We start from the raw sequence: 23,676 nt of genomic DNA on the forward strand, positions 1-23,676 counted from the left end.
TTGATCATATATTATACATAATTATTTTTATTTTTATTTTTTTCTCTTATCTAATATATGATGAATGGATGATGAGTAAAAAATTTTAATTAGTTTATAAATAATAAAACAAAAAAATATTAAAAATAAATATAATATGTGAGGATGATGATTAACAAAACTCATTTATTAATTGATCATGCCACATCGTCGAACATTACAAGTCCAATCTACCCTTTAACACGCACTATAGCAATATTTTCTTTTGTGTAATCCATAGACATAACCAGTGTCCAATATATATAGGAAAGTGCTACAATCACAAATATATTTTATAAAAATAAATTTAAAAAATTGATATAATTTCATATTAGACGTTAGATGTATTTTATAATAAAAATAATTTTATAATCTAATATATCATATCAACGTAAGTTAATTTTTAAATTTATTTTTATAAAAATTTTTTGTGGTTAAAATATTTATAATATGTATAATATATATATATATATATGTATTATATACACACACCAATACGCATAGGATTATTTTACCTTTGTCATGTATAGAAAGCCCCCGGCCTCCCCTTTTATGTATTTATGTTCTACAACTTGTTCAGCAGCAGTACTTTCAAATCCGAAAGTAGGGCACAAAATAACGAAGTTTGTACAATGAATATGACAAAAAACAAACAAATACAATAAAAGTTCTAAAGAGAGAGAAAAAAAAAACTAACCCTAGCCAGGACATTTTACTGCTGGTAATATTAATGCTTAACCAAGGCCAGCGAACTGTAAGAAGCATCGATGCGGGAACCTCCAAGATGAGGTACTATTGTCCTAAACTCAAGGCGTGACATTAATTACCGTTTATGTTACTGGAACTGGTCTGATTTAGTTACACAATTTAAACTATTTCATTTCATCTTATTTTATATAATTATTATAATTTTTTTAAAATTTTTACATAAAATATAATAAATAATTTAATTTTTTTAAATTTTAAAATAAAAATTATATTCTAATAATATTTTATTTAATTTTTAACTTCAATCTTATCCCATCTGTATAATCAAACGAAACCAGTCAAACGGATGTACTGGCCAGGGGTGACACCCATGCATCCTGGACGTGGTAAATGATGGTAGATGAAATATCGAGTACATACAATAATAAATAAATAAATAAAATATTTCAGTTTCCATTGAAATAGAGACTATTAGAGAGTAAGTTTGGATGGATGGTATGGCCATCATAATGGGATCACAGTTGGGCTGGCGCTAATTCATACGGCTTCATGATTAGATTCATCCCAAACTCATTACTCAAAAACAGTTGAAAGAAGACGAAGGAGGAGACATGAATGCTGAACTGCTCTGTCACGATCATCTGCTGGACAGCCATGGAGCTACTACTCTTATCAGTAGATCATATTATATGCAAAGGTTGGCCTAAAAAACTGGTTGGTATGCAAATTAAACACGGGGGGTTCTTTGGTCCAATCACTGTGTCTCACTAAAGGTACTCTCAGTTGTTTGTGAATTTCTTGGTACATGTATAATTAGCAATTGGACCACCAGGATCTCATGTCTACTTCTAATATATCTTGCAGATTAAGTTGCCCGTTGGAGAGTCACTTTCCAACTCGACAGAACGTGTCAAGTTCCATCGATCCTTCTAGTGTGTGAAAAGAATACTGAAGTTAGTCTCTTAGGTCTAGTTTGGTAGCATTGACCCCCACTCCTCCCTCCCTCCCAACCCAAAAAGAAAAAAGAAAAAAGAAAAAGAAAAAATGAATATATCATCTCCAATTAGCTCTAGATATTGCATGGGTGGTCCTCTTCCTCTAAAGATGTACCGCATATGAATGAAAATTCAGAGTCTCGTTTATAGACTAGTAGAACTTGTCCCTTGTCTTTTTTGTTCCAGTGATGGAAATGGTGGTTGGACTTGGAGTCAATTTTTCAGTCCGCTAGCTGCTCGTTTTAGAATATTTATTGTCAGAGAAAATGAGAGGGCCAAGCCTTTAAAGGGCCGGGGACGCCTATCTGTTTCAAGTTTTTTTTTTTTTTTCAACTTTTTCGACTAAAGGAGAAAGCTGCATGACACCATATATGCGTATTTTAAATGATTGAAAAACGAGTCTTCCTGGAACTCTTTGTGGTCCTTTCACTTTTGAAGGCATCTTTACTTTGTATGAACTTTTAGGATATCTGTACTTCGGTTTTAAGGCTAAAATTCGCATGAAATTCAACAAAAACCATTTGATTTCAAGTAATTATAAGCTAGTGCTATTGCGAGGGGGGAAAAAAAAATCATAACCGAGGTTTTAATTGTTAGCTGTATATGCACCATTTATTCATACACAGCATATTGCAAGATAGGAATGAAGTACTACTTCTTTTAAGGTCCAAGTTCCAAAGTTGATAGAAAGCAACCTAGCTAGCGAGGTAGCAAGTTCTTGAGTCCTTTGGTCCAGGCGCTAGCCATGACAGCACCCCACGATTGTACCATAAAAAGGCATCAAGGCCAAAAACCAGGATGAGCAGTAGCAGCACATGTAGGACTTAAATGGTGTTGTGTAGATCATGAAGGTGTAGGGGACCAGGGCAAGAAAAGCTAAACAAAGGCAGAAAAACACGTGGGAAAGAAGGCCAGGATCAAGCCCCCGGGAATAGTTCTCATCATTGTTCATTACCAAGATTGATGAATGGCATGCGTATCGAGTCTGCATAAACATTGCAGATAAGGACGTAGAACTATGACCAATGACGCCAGGCCAGGCAAGCAGTACGTACGTTGGGTATCGACGTGTACACCGGCTGTATAGCTGTGGCCAGAGAAAGGTTTTTTTGGGCAATTGGGGTTGTATCAATTGGATGTGTACTAATTAATTAATTTGCAACAGTAATACTGAAAGATACATTGATTGGCAGTCAATGGTTTTCCTTAATTATTACTGAGATACTGTTCTCTACAACTAATCTCCGTTTTGCATTTGGGTGGAGTAATTAATTTTTGCAACTGTAATACTGAAAGATACATTGATTTGCATGTAATGGCATGGCAGTAAATGGTTTTCCTTCATTATTACTGAGAGATCCTGTTCTCTGCAGCGACTCTCCGTTTTGCATTTTTAAGTTGAGTATTTTATTGTTATTTTACTACTATTTTTTCTTTTTGTTATATGAATCTGTATTAAAAATCTACCTTTTTACATAATCTAAAAATAAATAAATTCAATCAACATAATCACATAAATTAATTCAAAATAAATTCAATTTTATAAAAAAAATAGTTTATTTTCTTTTAAATTATGCAAGAATAAAGTTTTTAATCTAGATTGAAATAATAAAAAGAAAAAATAATAATTAGGTAATAAAACAGTAATAAATAAAATGACAACACATTGATGGTTAAGAGCCATTCCCACCACTTTAAAATGAGCATTTAAAATACCCAAAAAATGTGATTACATAGAGATCAACCTCACTGGCCAGACTGGGCAGTACAGGTAGCCAGAACCAGTGGCCGAAAAATGGCAACTTTTAGAAGCCTTTCAGATATTCCTTCGTAGAAAAAGTTAAACGTGGATAATGTCTTTTATGGTTAAGAAAAGAAAAAGTAAAAAAGACATTCAGAATGCTGTAAAATCTGCTAGAGTGGTACAAATTTAAGGGAAAAAAAAAAAAAAACAAACTGTATATTAATGTGGGGAACCAAATGCAATAGGGACACTTCTCTGCTCATGTCGTGGTACTGAATGTTATGGTATGTGGAGCCCGATGATGCATGAGGTTCGGCATGCAGCAGGTAAAACTATGGGACCCGAAACGTGGGTCTGAGTCTGGCTCTGGCCCCTGGGGATGGATGTACCACCAATATTGAGAAGAGAATGAGAGAACCACATCACATCTGCGTACGTGTATCTCGCCACTTGTTGTGAGCTGTTGCATGTTTTTCCCACGTAATGATCGCGATATATTAACAAGATGAAACCCTTGGAAAACAGAAGGTTCTCGAGTAATTGGGGAAAATTGAAGAATATTATTGATGATCCGACTTAAAAACAAAATAAGTAAAATACAAAATATTTATACTATGTAAAGATAATTAATCTTAAGTATATTAAGGCTCTGTTTGAATTCAGATATGAGTTAAGATAGTTTGTGAATAGTAGAATAAAATATTATAGAATATTATTTTTTAATATTATTATTGTTTTAGAATTTAAAAAAGTTGAATTGTTTATTATATTTTATATAGAAATTTAAGAAAGTTATAATGATGAGATGAAATGAGTTGATGTGAGTTTAAATTTAAACGAGGCCTAAAAGTGCATATGACACGTGTAAAATAAACTTGATATCCCCCTTCAAGATGGAGAGTAAATAGAATGTACTCCCATCTTGGTTATCAAGTGATGAAACTGTTGATGGCCAAGAGATTTGGTAAGCACATCAACAAGTTGGTGTTGAGAAGTAACATGAAAAGTCTTGATGATTCCAGCATGAATTTTGTCACGGATGAAGTGGCAGTCCAGCTTAATATGTTTTGTCCTTCTAATGAGGCTGTCTGGGCTAGGTCATATACTGACTAAGTCTATGAACTGAGTAAGACAAGTCTGACCTTGTAAGTATAAGGTAGAGAAGCCTACCAATGAGTTAATGAAAGACAGTAGATGCCATGTGAAAAGAAAACCGTGGCAAAATAAACAAGCTTAGATGCAAGAAAACCAGCATTTTGGAGAATCTCGAGTGCATACTTCCTTTGGCATAAGGAAATGCCATGTGAAGATCTAGCCACCTCCAAATCAAGAAAATATTTGAGCTGACCAAGATCCTTAAACTTGAATTTATCATCAAGTAAGGACTTCATAAATATAAAAAAGAAGAGCAATAAACGAAGAACCATATGTCTTGGTAAAAAATGAGTAATCGGCTTTGGATTGGATAACTTAGAAAACTACTGACGGGAAACCTGTTTCAGACCATAAAGAGATTTATTCAGCTTATAAACTTTGGACCCCCCCCCCCTTAATGTGGAAACCATAAGGCAACTTCATGTACACTCCTTCCAATAAGTCCCCGTGCAAAAATGCATTATTAATATCAAGTTGAATAAGATACCAATTATGTACAGTAGCAATAGCCAACAATGTTCTAACAATAGCCATTTTAACTACTGGAGAAAAAATCTCAGAATAATCCAAACCTTCCTTTTGGGTATAGCCATTGGCAACCAACCTTGCCTTGTAACAGTTCATGTATTATTATTTTCCAAGGTTGTAATCTCAACAGTCATAGCATCTTTCCAATGAGAGTGCTTGATTGTTTGATGATAAAACTCAGGTTCAATATCAACAGTAATGGACAAGGCAAATGACTTATGATTGGAAGATAAACGATCATAAGAAATAAAGTTTGAAATGTCATACTTGGTGTTTGAGAGAGGAGGAGAGGAAGGGCCTATTGTAGGATCAGATGCAGAGTGTGCAGAAGAAGAGTTGTAATACAGATTCTACAAGTAACTAGGTGCTCCTATGATTCTAGTTGATCTCCGAGGAATAATTGGGGATATATTATTTTCAGGAGTGGTAGTAGAATGAGGAGTAACAATAGATATAGAATGATTGTCAATAGAAGAATGATATGATGAAGGTGTTGTTGAAGGCACATGAAATAAATCTAATGTTGAAGATTGATGAGGAAAAGGAATACATGTGTTTGAAGAAGAAATAGATTTAGGAGGAAAAAAATTATGAGATTTTAAAGGAAAGACATGTTCGTGAAAGGCACATATCTAGAAACAAAACATTGATTTATATTGACATCGAGAAGTTTATAACATTTAACATCAAAAGGGTATCCAAGGAAAATACAAGTATGAGCCTTGGGATCAAACTTAGTGCGAGATCTTTGTAAGGTGGAAGCAAGACAAAAGCAACCAAAAGTCCTTCAGTGATCATATGAGGGATGGGAATTAAACAAAAGCTCAAAAGGAGACTTATGTTTCAAGAGCGGAGTAGGTAACCTATTAATGATATAAGTGGTTGTTAAAACAGCATCATCCCAAAATTCAATAGGCAGATGAGATTGGAATATTTAGAATTCTGTTGTGGAGTTTCAACACAATTGTGTTGATGAATGACACATTTAGAATTTAGAAAGGTGGAAAGGAAAATTTATATATCATGGTTAGTACGAATTTTCCTGATTTTAATATGAAACTGAGTTTTGATTAGTTTGAAATTTTTTTTAATGAGAAATGGCACTTCAGATTTACATTTAAAAAGGTAAACCCAAGTGACACAAGTAGAATCCTCAACAATAGTAAAAAAAAATATGTAACCTTCAACAGTAGAAATCGAGAAGGGTCCCCAAACATCACAATGAACAAGATCAAAAGGAGAAACAGAAAGATGAACATTATTGGTGAAAGGTAATTTCTTCTGTTTGGCTAGTAGACAAATCATACATGAAGCGTTAGGTACAACCAATTTTGGAACAAATTTATTCACAAACAACATCATCGAAACAGAAGGATGGCACAATCTATTATGACAAAACTCAAACAATGAGCATTTGGAAGATACAGAACAAACATGTGAAAGTAGATTATTAAATGAACTAGAAAATGTAGTATAGGAAACATGAAAAGATTGAAGTTTAGAAGAAAAAGAAGAGTCTAGTTGCTGCAGTATGTAAAGTCTTCCTTGTTGTCTACCCATTCCAATCAGCCTCCAATGGATCATGTCCTGAATGAAACACATATTAGATGAAAACAAAAATCAGCAAATGAGTGACTTAGTAAGCTTGTTGATGGAAATTAATTTGAAAGGGAATAGGAACGCAAAGAACATCATGAAGAACAAGATGTCCAGAAATACGAATAGTACCAATATTTGTAACAGACACAGATTGATCATTACAAAGCTTAACAAATGTATTAATGGTAGAAGTAATGGAAGAGAAACAATCTACAGAAGGAACCATATGATTTGTGACTTCTGTATCAAGAATCCAAGAATTAGGGCAAACAAACCAGATGTAATGGAAGAAGAAAATAGAGTGGGTATTATTGCATAAATGATGAGGGAAAAAAATACCAGAAAATAAAGAATTTGAAGCTACTACATTAACAACATGAGTGGATTCAATATAAGTGTTTAGGGAGTGAAGCATGGACATGAGTTGTTGATACTAAGCCTTAGTTAGAGAAAAGGGAGAAGCAGTCGAAGAATTGTTGTCACTAAGAACAACTTGATTGGCCAGACTGTTGATTTGGCTTTGGCTTGTATCCTGGTGGAAATCCATGCAACTTACAACACTTTTCAATAACATGACTAGTGATTATACAATGCTCACACACTGGTCATTCCTTCTTGGAGAAGGATATGACAAATCTGGAGCTATCACTCTTAGAAACAAACTCATGTGAGTCAACAGAGGGAAGAGAAGCAACTAAGATTTCTCTCTGTTGTTCTTCTTGTTAAGCAAGAGAAATAATTTCTTAAGAGAGGGCAAATGCTCCATTAGCAAGATCGGAGCTCTTGCGAAAGAAAAAGACTCATTCAAGCCCATTAAAAATTGTAAAATGTGCTCTTGATGAATATAAGAGTTCAATGTATGTACAGCTTCACAATAACAAGCTAGAACATGTTTGTAATTTGCCAACTTGTCTCAAAGGGCTTTCAGGTGAGTGAAATAGGTACACACCGAAAGCTGCCCTTGAGAAAGAGTGGAAATAGATTTATGTAGCTAGAAAATCTGAGATCATTCTTCTAAGAGAAACGTTCCTTTAAAGCTAACTAGATCTCATGTGTGGTAGTGATATACAAAATACTAGTTTTAATTAAGCCCATCGTTGTAAGAGTAGAACAAACGTGGGGATGTCGGGATTAAATTAATGGCAAGGCTAAATGACTCTTTTTATTAACAATAATGCTAGTTGTCTCGAAGATGGTTCGGTATATATATTTTTTACTTAGTAATTAAGAAATTATTTTTTAATGATATTGTGATTTCTTTTTAAATATTTAAAGATATAAAAAATAAATTAAAAAATAAAAAAATAAAAAAAACAAATGGGAGTCATCCTTGGATTACATCCTCGGTGGACAGGGTGTCCGTCTCATTAACAAACGCATGCACAAACTCACATTCAGCAATATTTATTACGTTTTACTGTTCCAATCAACCGAACATCCCAGCTAGTCTTCAATTCCCAGTACGACGACCAGTTCGAGAAAATAAAGGAGCAAAAGAGACGAGAGTCACAAGACCCATAATTCAATTATACTTGCAGGGCCAGGGCCGACCAGGACTACGTGGGAAGAACATTCTTTTCGGCCATTGTCATCCGTCATGAATCATCTCACCCTCAAGACTTTTTTATCCTAATTTTGCAATTTTGCCTCGAACTCAGCAATTACATGTTTCTTCATTTACAGGGCCTCATTAAGCCTAGCAATAATCTCCCATTCCGATGGACAGCAGGCAGAACTTCTTTGATGGTTTCTCTCCAACAGAACACCACCACCATCACCACCACCAATCATCCAGTAGCACCGCCTAGATGGGTCAAGCGGCTAAATAGCTCTTTCATCTCTCTTCGATGATTTTTGAGTAAATTTCTTCTAGTTAAGACATCATAGCAGCATACTTATTTGCAACTGCCTGTTCATTTACCGACTCATTTGTACACGTCTACAGGTTGGTTGGCCAATGTTCTCTCTTTGACGGTGTTAGTCTTTGAGAATGGACAAAAGTCGTGAACGGAAGGGTGCCATGCAATATATCAACGTTGCATAGAAGCAAATTGCAATGGGAGGCTCACTTCCTGGGTCCCGTTTGATAGAGCATTATTGCTAAATGACAGACGTTTATAAGTTCACAATTGGGTTAATATCGGTGTAAATCCACAGAAGTAGACAACTGATAGACCCAAAGTAAATAAAGGGAAATTGGGAAGAAGGGAATAGAGGGAGGTGGGCTTCTGGGTCTTGAAGTGAATTAGGTACTGGCGAGTACATAAATTGAAGTCTACACCGTTTACTTATCTACTTGTATAAAAACCCCTTCACGAAAAGAGTTCAGAGTCGGGTTTTCAATTGAGCCAACATACATTACGGGTCGGGATACCAAATTTCGGATTGGATTTCCAGTATCTACCGACAATGGCTTCCAGAAGAGAGATTATATTTGCATACCTCAAATAGAAACTGCATGTGCACGTCTTTATTAAATAGAAAAAAGTATAATTTTGAGAAAGATATCATTGTAATTTTAAAAAAATTTAAAGATAAAATTGACTGAACTTGCAATGCAGTCCTCATTGGGAACTGTACATACCATTGTTCAAACCAAATGATGTTATAAACTAAGAAATATGTTGAGCCCGACTATTGTACAAATTCATGTTGCAAAAGTCAAATTTTCTTTTCATGTAATCTACGGGCCCTAAATCTTTTCTTCCACTTAGAAAAATCTGGGGCTCTTTGACCATCTTATAACCCCCCGGTAGGAGAAAAAAATTGTATCACAGAATTGTCTGCTCTGGTAGAAATTTTTCGAGTCTTAGAGGGCTTTCTTTATTTGAAAGAAGTTAGAGCGTTCCTTGAGCGCAGCTTCAACATCATCCGGAGAAGCCACTGCAGCCACGACACCTTTGTCTTTAATTGACTCAATTGCATCGGCAAATTCCTTGAAGTCTTGCAGCCTGTGAGGAAAAGAGAAAAAACTTGCACTTTTACTTGAGTAAAGGTTCAAAGGTACCCAAAAACCAAGGCCATTTAGAAAGAAGGAAATTTAAATTCATTTTGTATCTATAGAAATTTTGCATCGTTTTAGTCCAGTTATCTTAAACTTTAAGTGCCACTAGTTTGAAACTCTTCAAAAGCTTCTTTTTTTTGTCATAATCTCCTCGGTTTTGAGAAATCCTTCCACTCTTTATAGTTTCTGTGACCTAGTTTTAGCACACCTTAGATCGGTTAATAAGCCTAATTTGTTACCTGGTTGATAATATCTCTTCACGTCTTCTTTGCCTTTCTTCTTCTGTGATTCCCAACAGATACCGCAACATACTAGAGAAAGAATGGTGAAAATAGAAGATGAAATGAGTTGTACTCATGCAGGTAGTGTATCTTTGAGTCAAGACGGGGAAATTACTACAGCTCATAAGATAAATATTTCTCGGTAAAGAAACAGTTAATATTCAACTGTAACATCTTTAATTGTATTAAAGTGCAGTTAAAAAAGCTCAATATAAAAACCGCCACCTTGTACAGAGTTCTGTTTGCATACCTGCTATAACCTTTGGCATCAGGGAGCTGGTATGAATCCACATCTCCAATGGTCCCAATAATGGCTTTTGTGAGTGTATCATCATCCATTTCCAACCCACGGAGAAAATCCACAGTTCCGTCATATACATCCAGTGTCTTTAACAAGTTGGGGTCACGATAAGATAAGAAGGAGAAGACTCCTAAAAAAACCAAACACATAAGATTCTAAATAGCAATATAATTCTACTCCAGCACAAACTCACAATGGCACAAACTTGTACCTGAGTGAGTATCAAAGTTACAAAAGCCTCCGTAAGCCCCACCACTAACTCGCACACGATCCCATAACCATGTATTACTAATGTAGTTTGAAATTACATGTGCACTCCCATCGAGTTGATAACCAGTTTCATAAATGTTAGCTGCTTTACCAACATAATTGACCTGCAAAATCGAAATGTGAAGAAATAATTGCAAGGAATAAATAAAGCAACGGGGCAAACAAGGAGGAAAAATAGAAATTCTCACCTGAGTGGGTATCACAATGGCTTCATTCGAAGAATGAAGCCGGGCATTCCAATTAGTTGTTTCAACAAGAGAGCTGCTAGGAAGTGAATCAATAAATCTGCTAACAAACTTTTCCGAGTTTGTGAGGGTTTTTCCATCAGCAGTCAAATTTACAAGGCAACCGTTCCTTGAAAGTAAGGACTTGCGGATCTCCTCAAGAGATGAAGAAATTCCAGCCCAATCTTGATCAACTTTCTCTTCGAGAGATTGCAAGAATTCTAGGTAACTACAAGTGGAGTAGAAACGCAAACCATATCAGACAATATGTGTATGTAAATCCATTGGAGCTACTGGAAGGAAAAGAACTTTTAGTAATTCCTCCAGAGAAGAATTCGTTGTTGCTGATTCAAAAAGAGAAATCTCATTGATCGCAATGGCCTTCAATCAAAGCTAAGTGCCTCGTTTGAGCTTCTATCTCAGTCAAAAAGATTCTACTTGAGAAGCTAGTTAAAAGAAAGCAAAACTGCCTACAAAGCTTTGATACAGTTCTCCCCCTCCCAAAAAAAGAACGGAAAGACGCCTCAGCTTCATGGGCACCTTTACCCCAGGTCCCCAAGCATTTATTTTTAGGACAAATCCATTTTCAGATCACTTATTTTGGGGTTAATACAAACCATCATGGAAGATGAATGTCTTGAAAACTACCTACAAGGCATCCAATAACAACATCTATAGACATTCAAGTAAAAACCTGCACCAAAATTGTACTGCAATCATTTATATAATAACTATAAACATTAATTCATGGGAAATATAATCCTATGAAGTAAACCAAATGCATCCATAAAGTGAGTAGAATAGTCGACTATACAGATTAGCCCAAAAGAAAAATCAGTAGAAAATATTTAAGTTGTCCAACCTGAAACCACCCATCTGCTCAGAAATCCACCCGGCAACATTTAACTTCGCACCCATTCTTGCAGCCACAATTCCATGACCACTACCTCTTAACCGGTTCTGAAAACAAAAAATTTAACCATGAGACTCAATGAAAAATATTAAGGTCCAGTTATGTTGATTATTTTCCGAAAAAAAAAAAGCACCTCCATTCTTGCTTTGCTTTGTGAGACAAACTGTTTAAACCGCTGCTGATCTGTAAACTGGACTTCTTGAAGAACACGATTAACCTATCATAAATGCAGAAATTCTCAGTCAGCATATGATCCACAGAGAACTACTCTTTTGAGAAGGGAATTACAGTAATGACAGCATATGGCAAGAAACAAAAGTATCAAATAGAGCAAGCAAAGGTAGTATGGTATGCCAAGGGCATAGCTACAAGGTAAAAATAAAAAAGAATGCGTGAATTGTGGATGAGGTCTCTTAATAAAACACCCATTTGTATAGAATTATCTGTCTCTCATCAATGAAGGTTGACAAATGTTAATCAATCATACACGTTTCAAAAAAAACCACAGCTATGCAGAAGACATTCTTCATTTATGGCAGTCTACTAATCAAGCTTGCAACTACAAACTTTTTCTTGACAAGTCAATTTATTAAAAGCACAGAGAAGATCGCAACCCAAGAACACAACGCATACAGAAAGCACCAGACTAGGAAAGAGAGGGAAAACAGGAAGACAAAACCACTACAACTAAAAAAACTCGACTATTCTGAGCTGACATCCAAACATAAAGAGTTCTTAGCAATACGATTCTAAGCTCATCCGCCATATTCTCGTTGTCTACGAAGTTAGTGTGGACATTCTAAACTTCTTTGCATAAAGTTTTGTTCTCCAACAGAGGGATAACAAACAGAAGTTAAAAGACTTTAGAAGAGGCAGATGCTCGGGGTAAAAAATTAAGCAAAATTATTCAATCTACAGGCCAAAAACAATAATCAAAAGATTGAAAATATTCACATATTATTCCTGTGTAAAATCAGAATCTTGATCAAACCACACAAAGAAAGTTGCATTAGAGATCAATACCTTGTTCTCTCCTCTATTTGTGCATATATTCTTACGTTCCTAAAAGAGTTCTACATGAGTTTTGGCATGTCTGTCAAATCAGATTCGGTTCAAGTTGCCAGAAACTAGTTCACTCACCCAACTAGAGGAAATAAAGTAAAAGCTTAGGCCTGATTGGTGTATAACATGAATAACAAAGATGCCCCATGACAGAGATTATAGAATTTGGGCTTGGTGCACTGTGCTCGCAAATTTCACAATAGGTTAAATACACCAAATGAATTGCTGCAATGTTTACAATAACCCAAGTGGTTCAAATTAACTTCATTCTAGGTTTTTTTTATTGGCACCGGGTGTCGGGAACATCCCGACGAATCCCAAGGGTGCACAGGCCCTCGGCACGGAGCTTCATTTTAGGTTTCTTACACGTATAGTCAAGAAAGAATTAATACCAGGTAAAATAGGTCTTCAGCACGTTCTGCCATGGCTTTGCCTCGAACAACTATATAGCTACATGGATCCTCTCTACCTCGTACAGATGACGTGAATGGATAAACTGATATTCCTCCAGTTTTTCTTCCAATTAACTGATTAAGTTGAACAAAAGTCAAGTCTTTTGTACCCATCTCCAGCAATGATTGGCTGTCAAGAATAATGTTAAATAGTCAACTAATGTCATCTTTATTATCTTAGAAGAAGAAAAATACAATATGCACTCGATTCTATGAACATCAACATTACTAACACTGCTACTGCTATTTCCCTATTAATACTTTTCCGTTTCTTTCTTGGTGGTAAAATATTTTTCCCCATAGAGCAAGTATAACGTTTGCTCTTCCTTCCAGTGAGTAGCTCCAGGATTATGAGCAGTAAATATAATTTTTAGACATCAATAACAAGTTTAGCAACAAAATAAACAGTAGCTCTTAGTGCAACATCTCACCAAAAAAGTGGTACCAAAGGGAGCAGCTCTTGCTTTAGTGTACCCATATTGAAGACAACTTCAGTGTACAGTACATCATTTGTAAAGAGATCATGCTGCAAAACTTTTACTCCATTGATACCCCCGACCTACAGTTCACATAAGAATGCTTGATAAGCTCACTGCCCATAGGAGAAACGCGTAGAACATCCAAACGCAAGATACCAAAGGTAATGACAACCTCTATAGGAATGCAAATTGGTTCCTTTGGGATGTCTTGCAAAGAGAGGCTTGGGACACTTCTCAGGGCTTCAGGTGGATCAGGAGTTTCCTGCTTCAATCGTAACTCCTGTGTGGCACGTGCTAGCTCGGCAAGATCTTCCTCTGTCATACTTGCTTTAACATTCTCCAAAATTTCCTTTTCAGCTTCTTCATCACGTGAAGCTTTATCTGGATCAGGCTGACAGAAAATAACCGAGAGATAATTACAGAAGCATAACATGCACACAGGAACTGAAACTTTTTAGGCTAAAATAGATCAGTGACTACCTGCATTTCTATGGTAACACGATGAGGATTTTTCAAGATGAATTTCTCTATTAGAGGAGAAAAGACAGCTTTGGAGCCTTCCTCTGCTATTCTGGCTTTTAGGGCCATTAAGGGCTTTTCATACTTTAATGGCGCAAAGGGGTCCATATCATATATCCATTTACCCTATAAAACAACAGAGTACTTACATTAAAAAAAAAAAAAAAAAAAAAAAAAGAGCAAGAGAAAAATGCCTAATTATCTAAGACAACAAGACATTGCTGAATCTTACAATGGACCGAAGCATCAGCGACAAGCCACGAGGAAATGATCCGGTGTTGTTTTCCCTAAGAGAAAACTCAATCGTGTTCATGGATGCCTCCACAGCATCAGCATCAAAACCTTCCTCCGCTAACTTTGCAAGCGTACTCATGATTAATTCTTCTACCTTTTCAATATCAGGTTCAGAGACACCCTTCAAACCAATGCTAAACTGAGGCTGAAGGAGCTCATCTTCAACCCCACCACCAACTATGGCCTCTCCTAAGCCACTTTCCAGCAAGATTTTCCTTAATGGAGAAGCAGGAGTTCCCAACATAAGATGATCCAAGAACCCAAGGGTAAGCTCAGTTTCCAGATCTAGGGGCTTATCAGAGAGTAACCAATTAAGGCAAACCATATGCTTCTTCTTCAGATCCCCACATTCACCAGCAGGATATTTCTCGACAATCCTGACTGGGTCTGAAAATAGTTTTTGTGGTTCAATTTTTGATTCGTTTGGAGCAGAACTTGCATCAAACATATCCAGATACTCTGAGAGAATTAGAGAGAGTAAGATGCCATATTAAAAAAAAAATAGAATCAATACATTGTCAACAACCCCCCCCCCCCCCCCCCTTCTCTACTTTTTCTCCTCAACCTAGCTACCAGTATATCATGGTCTTTAAATTGAATGCTCATAAAATTATAAGGGGAATTTTTAATCACAAATGTAAGCACATTTTTTTTAAAAGAAATGTACTTCAGTATAAAAAGCATATAGAATGCAGTAGGCACAACGCCATGAAATTAAAGTTTGGTAACTTTTTCCCTTTTATATTTATAGTAATACAAAACCACCAAAGGAAGACCTTTATGAGGGTGTGGAAGTTATCAAAATCGCCCATATACATCACCATAGGGGGAAGTTATTGGGGCATATGTTCATAAAGTAGATGTCAGTTATTACCACTTAAGATACGTAGGCGTTCATTTGGATCATCGTCGCCATAAAACCATATCCTGGCATTGCTGGGGTGGTAATATTTACGATGAAATTCCTGTAATGTTTACAATGAAATTACTGTAAATTTTATTTAGGGAAATAGCACCATGCGGTATCATACACAATAATGAAGATTGACCAGTAATGGATAAGCCGGCAGCATGCACACTCAAGCTCTACACAAAAAAGAAACACATGCAGATAAAATTAACTTGTGGCCGAAAATACGCCCAAGAATTCTAGAAGGTGTGCTACAAAACAGGAATGAAAAAACACCAAAATCAAAGCTCAAAAAGAGGTAGTTAAAAACTTGTAAAAAAGAAAAAGCTAAATGTTGTTATCTATATATCAATGAAACCGACAGGATCCTTTCAAATTTCAAGACAATAAGGCAACTACCAAGAAGTACCAGAAAATTGCTGCACAATTCCATAGAAAAGTAGCTGCATTAACCAAAACAAATCTGATGGTATTAAAATGCTTAAAAAAACTATAAATGCTCTGCCAAAATCTTCACATTCATTTTGTGACAACATACACAAATAAAAATTGATGATAAGCAATTGAATAGCCAAAAAAGCACATTGAAACACCAGAATTGCATTCCAACTTAACACAATAACTATCATGCTCAAACGAAAGAACGCACCATGTCAATCATTCGGGTTAAAGAAACTGGTAAGTAACCACAAGATACAACACCTATGAAATCACCATTTGAAAGTTGCACGTATTATACTATCACAACAGAACAAAGATGTTAAAGAGGATTCCATGTGACAAACCTTGAACTGCTCAAATGTCAATTTCGGAATAACTTGTGGATCACCTCCACTGTCAACACCATAAGTATTGTCTGGGAAGAGAGCCTGTTACCAAACTCCAGCATTCATTAAATGGAGCAATACTTGAACATTATTTATAAAAAAAGAAAACAGATTCTATAAACCCAAAAATTTGAATTATGTATTAGTTTCCCAGCATGACTTTCTTTCTATCCACTTGCATGATAAGCCATAGATCTAGCACATGCTATAGTAGTGATTTAATTTAGAAATAAATGAAAGAGTCCTGGAAACAAATTTGAAACTCGACCAGTAAGGATCAAATATTCTGGACACGCTAATTATCAGTGTATGGAATAAGATAGTTTATTTGCACAAATCACTAAGACTTCCTACAGAATAAATGTGATTGAGAATGCAAACCTTGTTCAGCACAGGTAGAAAGTGAAAGGGACATATAAATAAACAACAGAAAAGAGACTTGCCTGTTGAGCTGTCCGCCCTAATATATTATCAGGCTGGGAATAGACACCTTTCATCTCATTGAAAACGACACCTGAAAAAAACACCAAAATCATCTATGAAGGATAAAAAGAACATGAATTATATGGCAAGGAATCAGATGATTTCCATAAAGAGGAAGCTAGAAATACTGCACAAAGTATAGGGTATTCCATGAAAAACTGTAACACCACTCATGGTTGGGTATATATATATATATATAAAGCAACCTTTATAAGATATATCTTCTGAAGGATCGTTTAGCTCGTAATGCCAACCCTCCTGTTGAAAAGTATGGAAGTCTTCCACACATTTTGGGAAGAAGACAGCATCCAGGTATACATCAACCAAGTTATAGAAATCCTGTTTAAGGAAAATTAGAGCTAGATCAAAGACTCAACACATTTAAATTCCCAATCCAATCCCACTGTAAAGCTCCTTCTTACTTTTGTATTTGTGGAAGCAACTGGGTAACAAGTCCTATCAGGATATGTGAATGCATTTAGAAAAGTATGCAAACTGCCTTTCAATAATTCAACGAATGGTTCTTTCAGGGGATACTTTCTTGACCCACACAGCACGCTGTGTTCCAATATGTGTGGAATCCCGGTGGAATCTTTTCTGCAGGAAAAATTAGACACAAGAGCATCAATATTTGGGCATTAATGGAAGGGTTCGCACATTTGGTCATCTTTCTCTAATCATTTCCTCCCTTATTAGAAGATTTTCATCAACAAGAAAGGTCTTACAAGTTTAGAACTTCTTAAGGTCTGATATTATTTTGCACAAACTTTTACAACGGTGGATATAGGCTCGACCTAATGCTAAACCTAAAATTAATACTATTTTGCTTCTCGTGCTCTACACTCTTTTTTGTCCACCATACTAATTGTATTCCTTTTATTTATTTTTTCTCAAAATTACATGTTCACAACAAACACATGGCCTCCAACGACTACAAGTTTACCGTTATCATGAAAACCGAAACCGAAAACGTGAAATCAGGCACTGCTAAGCTCTTCTAAGACGGCCAATGCAGAACAAGATTTCAAAACAAAACAGGGAGAGAAGTAGCACTTACGGAGGAGTGCGGAAGACAACGCCGAAGACCTTATTCTCGTCGCTGTTCGACACCGACATAACCTCTGCACCAGTCTTTTTGTGCTTGTAGAGAACGGCTCTTGATTTGCACTCTCCGACGAACTCTTCGGACACTTTCTCGAACCCGAGCTTCTCGGCAACCTCATCTCGAGCCCCTGCAAACTCTACACCACATAAACCAATCGCAAAATCATCAACACTGTGCGTTTTGGCCGATAAAAAGATTCGGCGAAACAAAATGTAATTCCAAAAGTTGTTAGCGTTGTTCGAACTAAAAACGAGAGAGTACCATGGGAAGTTTGGGTGGGGGGTGTGGCGACGGCGCGCGTGGAGAGAGAGGATAATCGTTTTCTGAGGTTAAGAGAAGAGGCGGAAGACGTAGTAGAGAGCAAGCTCCGGCGGAGCAGGGTTCGTCTGGTGGGATGGGGAATCAAACGGTGGCGCTTTGGGGCGAAAGATGAGGAAGAGCGAGAGAAAGGGGATAGGGAAGCGCGAGAGAATCTATGAGCAGAGGAGCGGAAGAGGAACGCGTTGCAGGCGAGAGGAGAACATGTGAGAGAGCGGAGCAGAGCTGCTCTTTCCATGGATAACCCTAGAGGCTAAAGCTAAACGAGAGTAAAAGAAGGAGACGGTATGGCGATGTTTGGGATTTTATATTGGGAGGGAAAAATATCTTCTGTATAGCGTGAGGGTGTGGGAGACGGGGAGAGTGGCTTGGCAAGTAGCAGGAATGAGAATGGTGAATTTCTGCCCAAGAAAACTACTTATTTTGGTTTTATTTATTTAAAACTGAAAAGGAAAATGCTGGAAAATATAAAAATTGAGTTTTCGTGCTGTTGGCTTGATCTCAATCCCATCACGTTTCTGTCCGAATAAATTATTAAAAATAAAATGACTATCAAATTTTAATTTTTAAATCTTACAATACTCTTCTTCTTCTTTTTTTATCCCATTGCAATTGTAATTTTATTAAAATAAATGGTGGGATTTATCCCGATTAATACACGGATATCTATAATTTTTCTTTTGAATAATTATCGAACCACGCTGGTGCCCATGATGAACAGAACTAGCAAAAGAAGAAAGGGGTGCACAATCGCACTGGACTAGAGCGTAGTGTTCTAAGCTGGGCTGTTTTTCTTGCCAAGCCCATAAGGACACAGATTTTTTCGGGTATTAACAATCGGTTCACAATATGGGTCTTGGGTACCCAAAGAGACCATCGTAGTTCTGAAAACGAGTCTAGAAATTCTTCGTTTATAAATTTTGTTTAGTAGGTTTGAAAGGAAAATGACATACACACACATACATATATATATATATATATATATGGCAGCAAGTAAAGGTATTGTTCTAGGTGGTTTTGTATGAATTAGAAACATAAATTTTTTATATGGCTGGTTATTGTGGTATGCTAGACAAGTTTTATGTGAGCAATGACTAGTATGGTTTAGGCGTGATGAAAAACAAATAGTACTTGGCTGCAACTCCAAAGGTTAAATCACCTCAAAAATGGGGCAATAGGATTATGAAATATGCCAACACAACAATTTAGCTCTATCTGAGCTTATAATATAGAAGTCAGCCTATTGATTTTCTTCTTTACTATGAGACACCATGTTTTATGAACTTTTGACACTTTGTAGAATGACATGAATAGAGATTAATTGGAGAATACAATAGCTGCATGTGTTTGTTGCAGTAATTTATTTATATATTAACCCAGTGAAAAAAATTGTAAATCATAAAAAGTACATCACGGAATATCAATATATTGTTAAGGAAAAAAAAATTAGAAAATCATAATGCGATTAATATTTAAAAAAATTAAAAATTTAATTTACATGCTCTTTCACTACTCAAATGTGTTTCATGCACTTGATTACCAACTGTTGTTGAGTGATCTATTGTCAAATATCCCCCCACATAAGAAGATCTTCTGTGAAAGGATCATGATTAATCCGTAGTACTAATGTCTCTTGAAGTCAATCAAGATGATTGTTTTGCACATTCTCGAATAGTAATTGGAGCCATAATTATTAAAAAAATATACATACAAAAATTGCATGGTATTGATTCAATATAGATATTAATGTTAAACAATTAGAGAAGTTAGAATGAGAACAATTTACAAGAATTTAAAGTGATTGAGTGTAGTAGTAATCAAGATAGAAATAGACTAAGAAAGTTTAAGGAATACTTCTAAAGAAAATGCAATGAGAATTGGTGTGGAAAGAAAATAGAGATCTAAAGATCGGAATACATTAAAAAAAACTAATGTCAATTTGGTGGGAAAAACTAAATAAAGGCAAGGAATAAAAAAGTGAGATTTGGAGGGAAAAAAATATAATTAGTCGAATGGAGTTCACTCTCCAGATGAGAAAACTAAGGAGTAACGTGCCATTTTTAATTCTCTTACTTCAAGTCTCGTTGGTTGTATTTATAGAGAGAATGAATGGATTTTTTTATGTGCCATTTTTTTCAAGTTAACTCAAACCGTGTGCTAATTTTTCTCTCAAGCTTAATCCATTATGTTTGCCTGAAATCTAGATACTAAAAATCATAAGCATTCAAGCAATACATACATTACTTTTAAAATCAAGTACATCCTTAATTAGTTAGGAATAAATATTAAGATGTGACATTAAGAAACTAACAAAGTAAGAAAAATAAAAAGATTACGAGTCTCGTGTGCTTTTTGTTTTGTGGAGAGTGGATTATATGGTTTTAAAATAATGAAGTTTTAGAATGAAGATAGAGATATATTATCATTTTAATCAATTTAAAAAAATATGTAATTTTTTTATATTGATTAAAAAGATAAAACTTTTCAATTTCATTCTAAAAATTATAAATGTACGTATAATTTTTTATTTTAAATAAAAGAATAACATATCTCCAACTTCATACTAAAAGTTAAAAATATACATTTTTTTATGCTAATAAGAAAGATAATATGTACTCAATTAAAAACTAAAAATATATGTATATTTTTAATTGATTTAAAAGATAATCAGTTTTCAACTTTATTTTAAAAGTTAAAAGTGGGAGCTATATTTTTAATTTTTAGAATCAAGTTGGAGACATATTATAATTTAATATTTTTTAATTAAAATAAAAAATAATAATATATTTCTAATTTTATTGTACAATTATTTATATTAATTAAAAATATATATTCAATTAAAAATAAAAAGTGTGCGTAAATATTTTCGTTTGGATTCGCAAGTCATCTCAGTTCATCTCAACTCATCTTAATTCATCTCACTACTATTCATTACTATTCAGCAACTTTAATTCACAAATCTCACAAATCTCACTATTATTCACAATTCATCTCATTATTATTTACAATCAATCTCAACTCATCTTAACTTATTTTAAATCATCTCAAGTCATCTTCGAATCCAAACGTTTTCTTGTGACAAATCTCGTACCACTCGGGCCCATCTGTAAACAAATCTCCTACCAACAATAAAAGATTATGCCAGCTTTTTCCCGTACTCTATCAATCACTGGCTGATTCACGAGAGTGATAACAGGTAAATGATTACGCAAAGTAGCATTCTTATTGGGCAACCCATCATTTTAGACTATTATTATGTTTGTGTTTGAATGTTGAGTTGAGTTGAGTTGAGTTAAATTAAAATGATAAAATATTATTAAAATATTATTTTTTAATATTATTATTATTTTGAGATTTAAAAAAGTTGAATTGTTTATTATATTTTATATTAAAATTTAAAAAAATTATAATAATGAATTGAGATAAATTGAGATGAGTTTGGTCACCCTTCAAGGCGCAACACCCCTGCTTCCTGCTTCAACAATGGATTCGGGGAGTAGTAGTGAAGTTGCACTCGAATTCCTTCCATATTTCCGCGCGTACAAAGATGGGCGAGTGGAGAGGTTCTTTGGCACCGATGTCGTCCCTCCATCAATCGATTCCCACGGTGGCACTGCCACTAAAGATGTTCAAATTGTTCAGGAAACAGGCCTCGCAGCACGTATTTTCATCCCCAGCACCATTGAACTAGGCCAGAAGCTCCCTGTCCTAGTCTACTATCATGGAGGCGGCTTCTACATGGGTTCGCCATTTTGTGCAACGTATCACAACCACCTTGCTTCTCCCGTCGCCGAGGCCAACATTGTTGCGGTCTCTGTTGCTTACAGACTAGCCCCAGAACACCCCGTGCCGATTGGTTACGAAGACTCCTGGGTTGCACTTCGGTGGGTGGCTTCCCATTTTGCTGGCGAAGGCTCTGAGGCCTGGCTCAGAGAACATGCTAATTTTCAGCGTGTTTTTCTGGCCGGGGACAGCATGGGAGGCAATATCGTGCACAACATGGCAGCGCGGGCTGGGGTTGAAGGTTTGCCAGGAGTGAGACTGTTAGGAATCTGTTTGGTTCACCCCTATTTTGCAAGAAAAGAAACTGTAGGAACTTGCGTGGCGGACAGATCGTGGCTATTTTCATGTCCTACGACAAGTGGGTTCGATGATCCGAGGATAAACCCGGCAGAGGATTCGAGGCTGTCGAGGGTCGGGTGCTCCAGGGTACTGATATTTATTACTGAGAAGGATGAGACGAGAGACAGAGGTTTGTTCTATTACGAGACACTACGGACGAGTGGGTGGGGAGGAGTGGTGGAGATTGTGGAGGCGAAAGGGGAAGAGCACGTGTTTCATCTGTTCAGACCAAATTGTGAGAAGGCTCTGGCCTTGTTGAAGAAGTTGTCTTCTTTCATAGACCAAGACAACGCTTAATTAGACAAGGTCATTTAACAGATGACATGCATGAGTGAATCAGATTCGAACCTTCTATCATTTAATAAAATTTAAAAACAACGGCAGGATTTAATTAGCCATGCCTATCGGCCTTTGTATCATTAGTGTGTGATGAAATAATATTAGGATAAAAATAATATCCTTGTTCTTTGAGTTTTTGTTATCCTTTAGATCCAAAATAATCTATATGACTGAATGTGTATTCAATTTTGCAATTCACTTTGGATGGAAAGTGAGATGCAATTTTAAAACGTTAAGAAAAATTATTGAGTTTTTGAAGACAACAAATCAAACATTTATTGGACACTATAATATAATAATCATAAAGACTCATTTAACTTTGGAAAAAGGAAAACAAATCAGGACAAAATAAAAGTGTTAAAGGATATATATCGGTCGAGGAGTTAAAAAAGAGAAAAAACATGATCACTGTATACTCGAACAGAGATCAGATAACTCCAACATCATTTATTTATTCATGGTCATTATCATTTCAAGTATTTAATATATTATGATATTTTAAGGTGTATATGATATCATGGTTTTTTTTTTTTTTTTGTACAAAAATTGAAACATGCGCTCCGGGTCTCCAAGAATGCGTTATTAAATGTTAATTGAAAGACAAAATGATAAAGCATAGTATAAGACACTTTTTTAAGGACACTACGATCGAGTGGAGAACAACGAGCAATTCGACAAGTGTTACGTCCCGAGTCATGATCTAATCAATCCAAAGGAAAAATGCCAAGAACATTCGTTTCAGGCCCATTTGTAATTTTGTCTACTAGTCTTGAATTATTTTAATAATTATTGAAAATAACAATTTCTGTATAATCTAACCAGGTAGCTGGATGCAATCTGAAGCAGCATCCCAATTTCTGTATAATCTAACCAGGCATTGCCTGATAATAATTTTTTAAAATTTTTACATAAAATATAATAAATAATTTAATTTTTTAAATTATCAAAATAAAAATAATATTTTAATTAAATTTAAACTTCTATTTAAAATAATTTGATCCCGTCTTATTATCCAAACGGGCTATC

General features: G+C 35.5%; 2 protein-coding genes across 2 annotated transcripts; one reads left to right on the forward strand and one right to left on the reverse strand.

Moving 5' to 3' along the window:
- The first annotated feature begins 6,168 nt into the window (after positions 1–6,168).
- LOC109002335 (probable carboxylesterase 12) lies at positions 6,169–22,734 on the forward strand. The gene is made up of 2 exons (XM_018980030.2): positions 6,169–6,174; positions 21,644–22,734. Exon 2 carries the CDS (start codon positions 21,673–21,675, stop codon positions 22,606–22,608), a length of 936 nt encoding a protein of 311 aa, XP_018835575.1. The 5' UTR covers positions 6,169–6,174; positions 21,644–21,672; the 3' UTR covers positions 22,609–22,734.
- Positions 9,258–18,573, reverse strand: LOC109002334 (presequence protease 1, chloroplastic/mitochondrial-like). The gene is made up of 19 exons (XM_018980028.2): positions 18,133–18,573; positions 17,824–18,007; positions 17,189–17,363; positions 16,973–17,105; positions 16,727–16,797; positions 16,242–16,325; positions 15,421–15,511; positions 14,485–15,005; positions 14,214–14,378; positions 13,906–14,124; positions 13,686–13,813; positions 13,195–13,384; positions 11,874–11,957; positions 11,690–11,787; positions 10,792–11,056; positions 10,545–10,707; positions 10,283–10,463; positions 9,991–10,062; positions 9,258–9,698 (listed from the first exon to the last, which is right to left on the reverse strand). Exons 1-19 carry the CDS (start codon positions 18,425–18,427, stop codon positions 9,557–9,559), a joined length of 3,261 nt encoding a protein of 1,086 aa, XP_018835573.1. The 5' UTR covers positions 18,428–18,573; the 3' UTR covers positions 9,258–9,556.
- Positions 22,735–23,676: the final 942 nt, after the last annotated feature.

This window comes from Juglans regia, chromosome 13 (genome assembly GCF_001411555.2).
Source record: "Juglans regia cultivar Chandler chromosome 13, Walnut 2.0, whole genome shotgun sequence".
Lineage (NCBI taxonomy): Eukaryota > Viridiplantae > Streptophyta > Magnoliopsida > Fagales > Juglandaceae > Juglans > Juglans regia.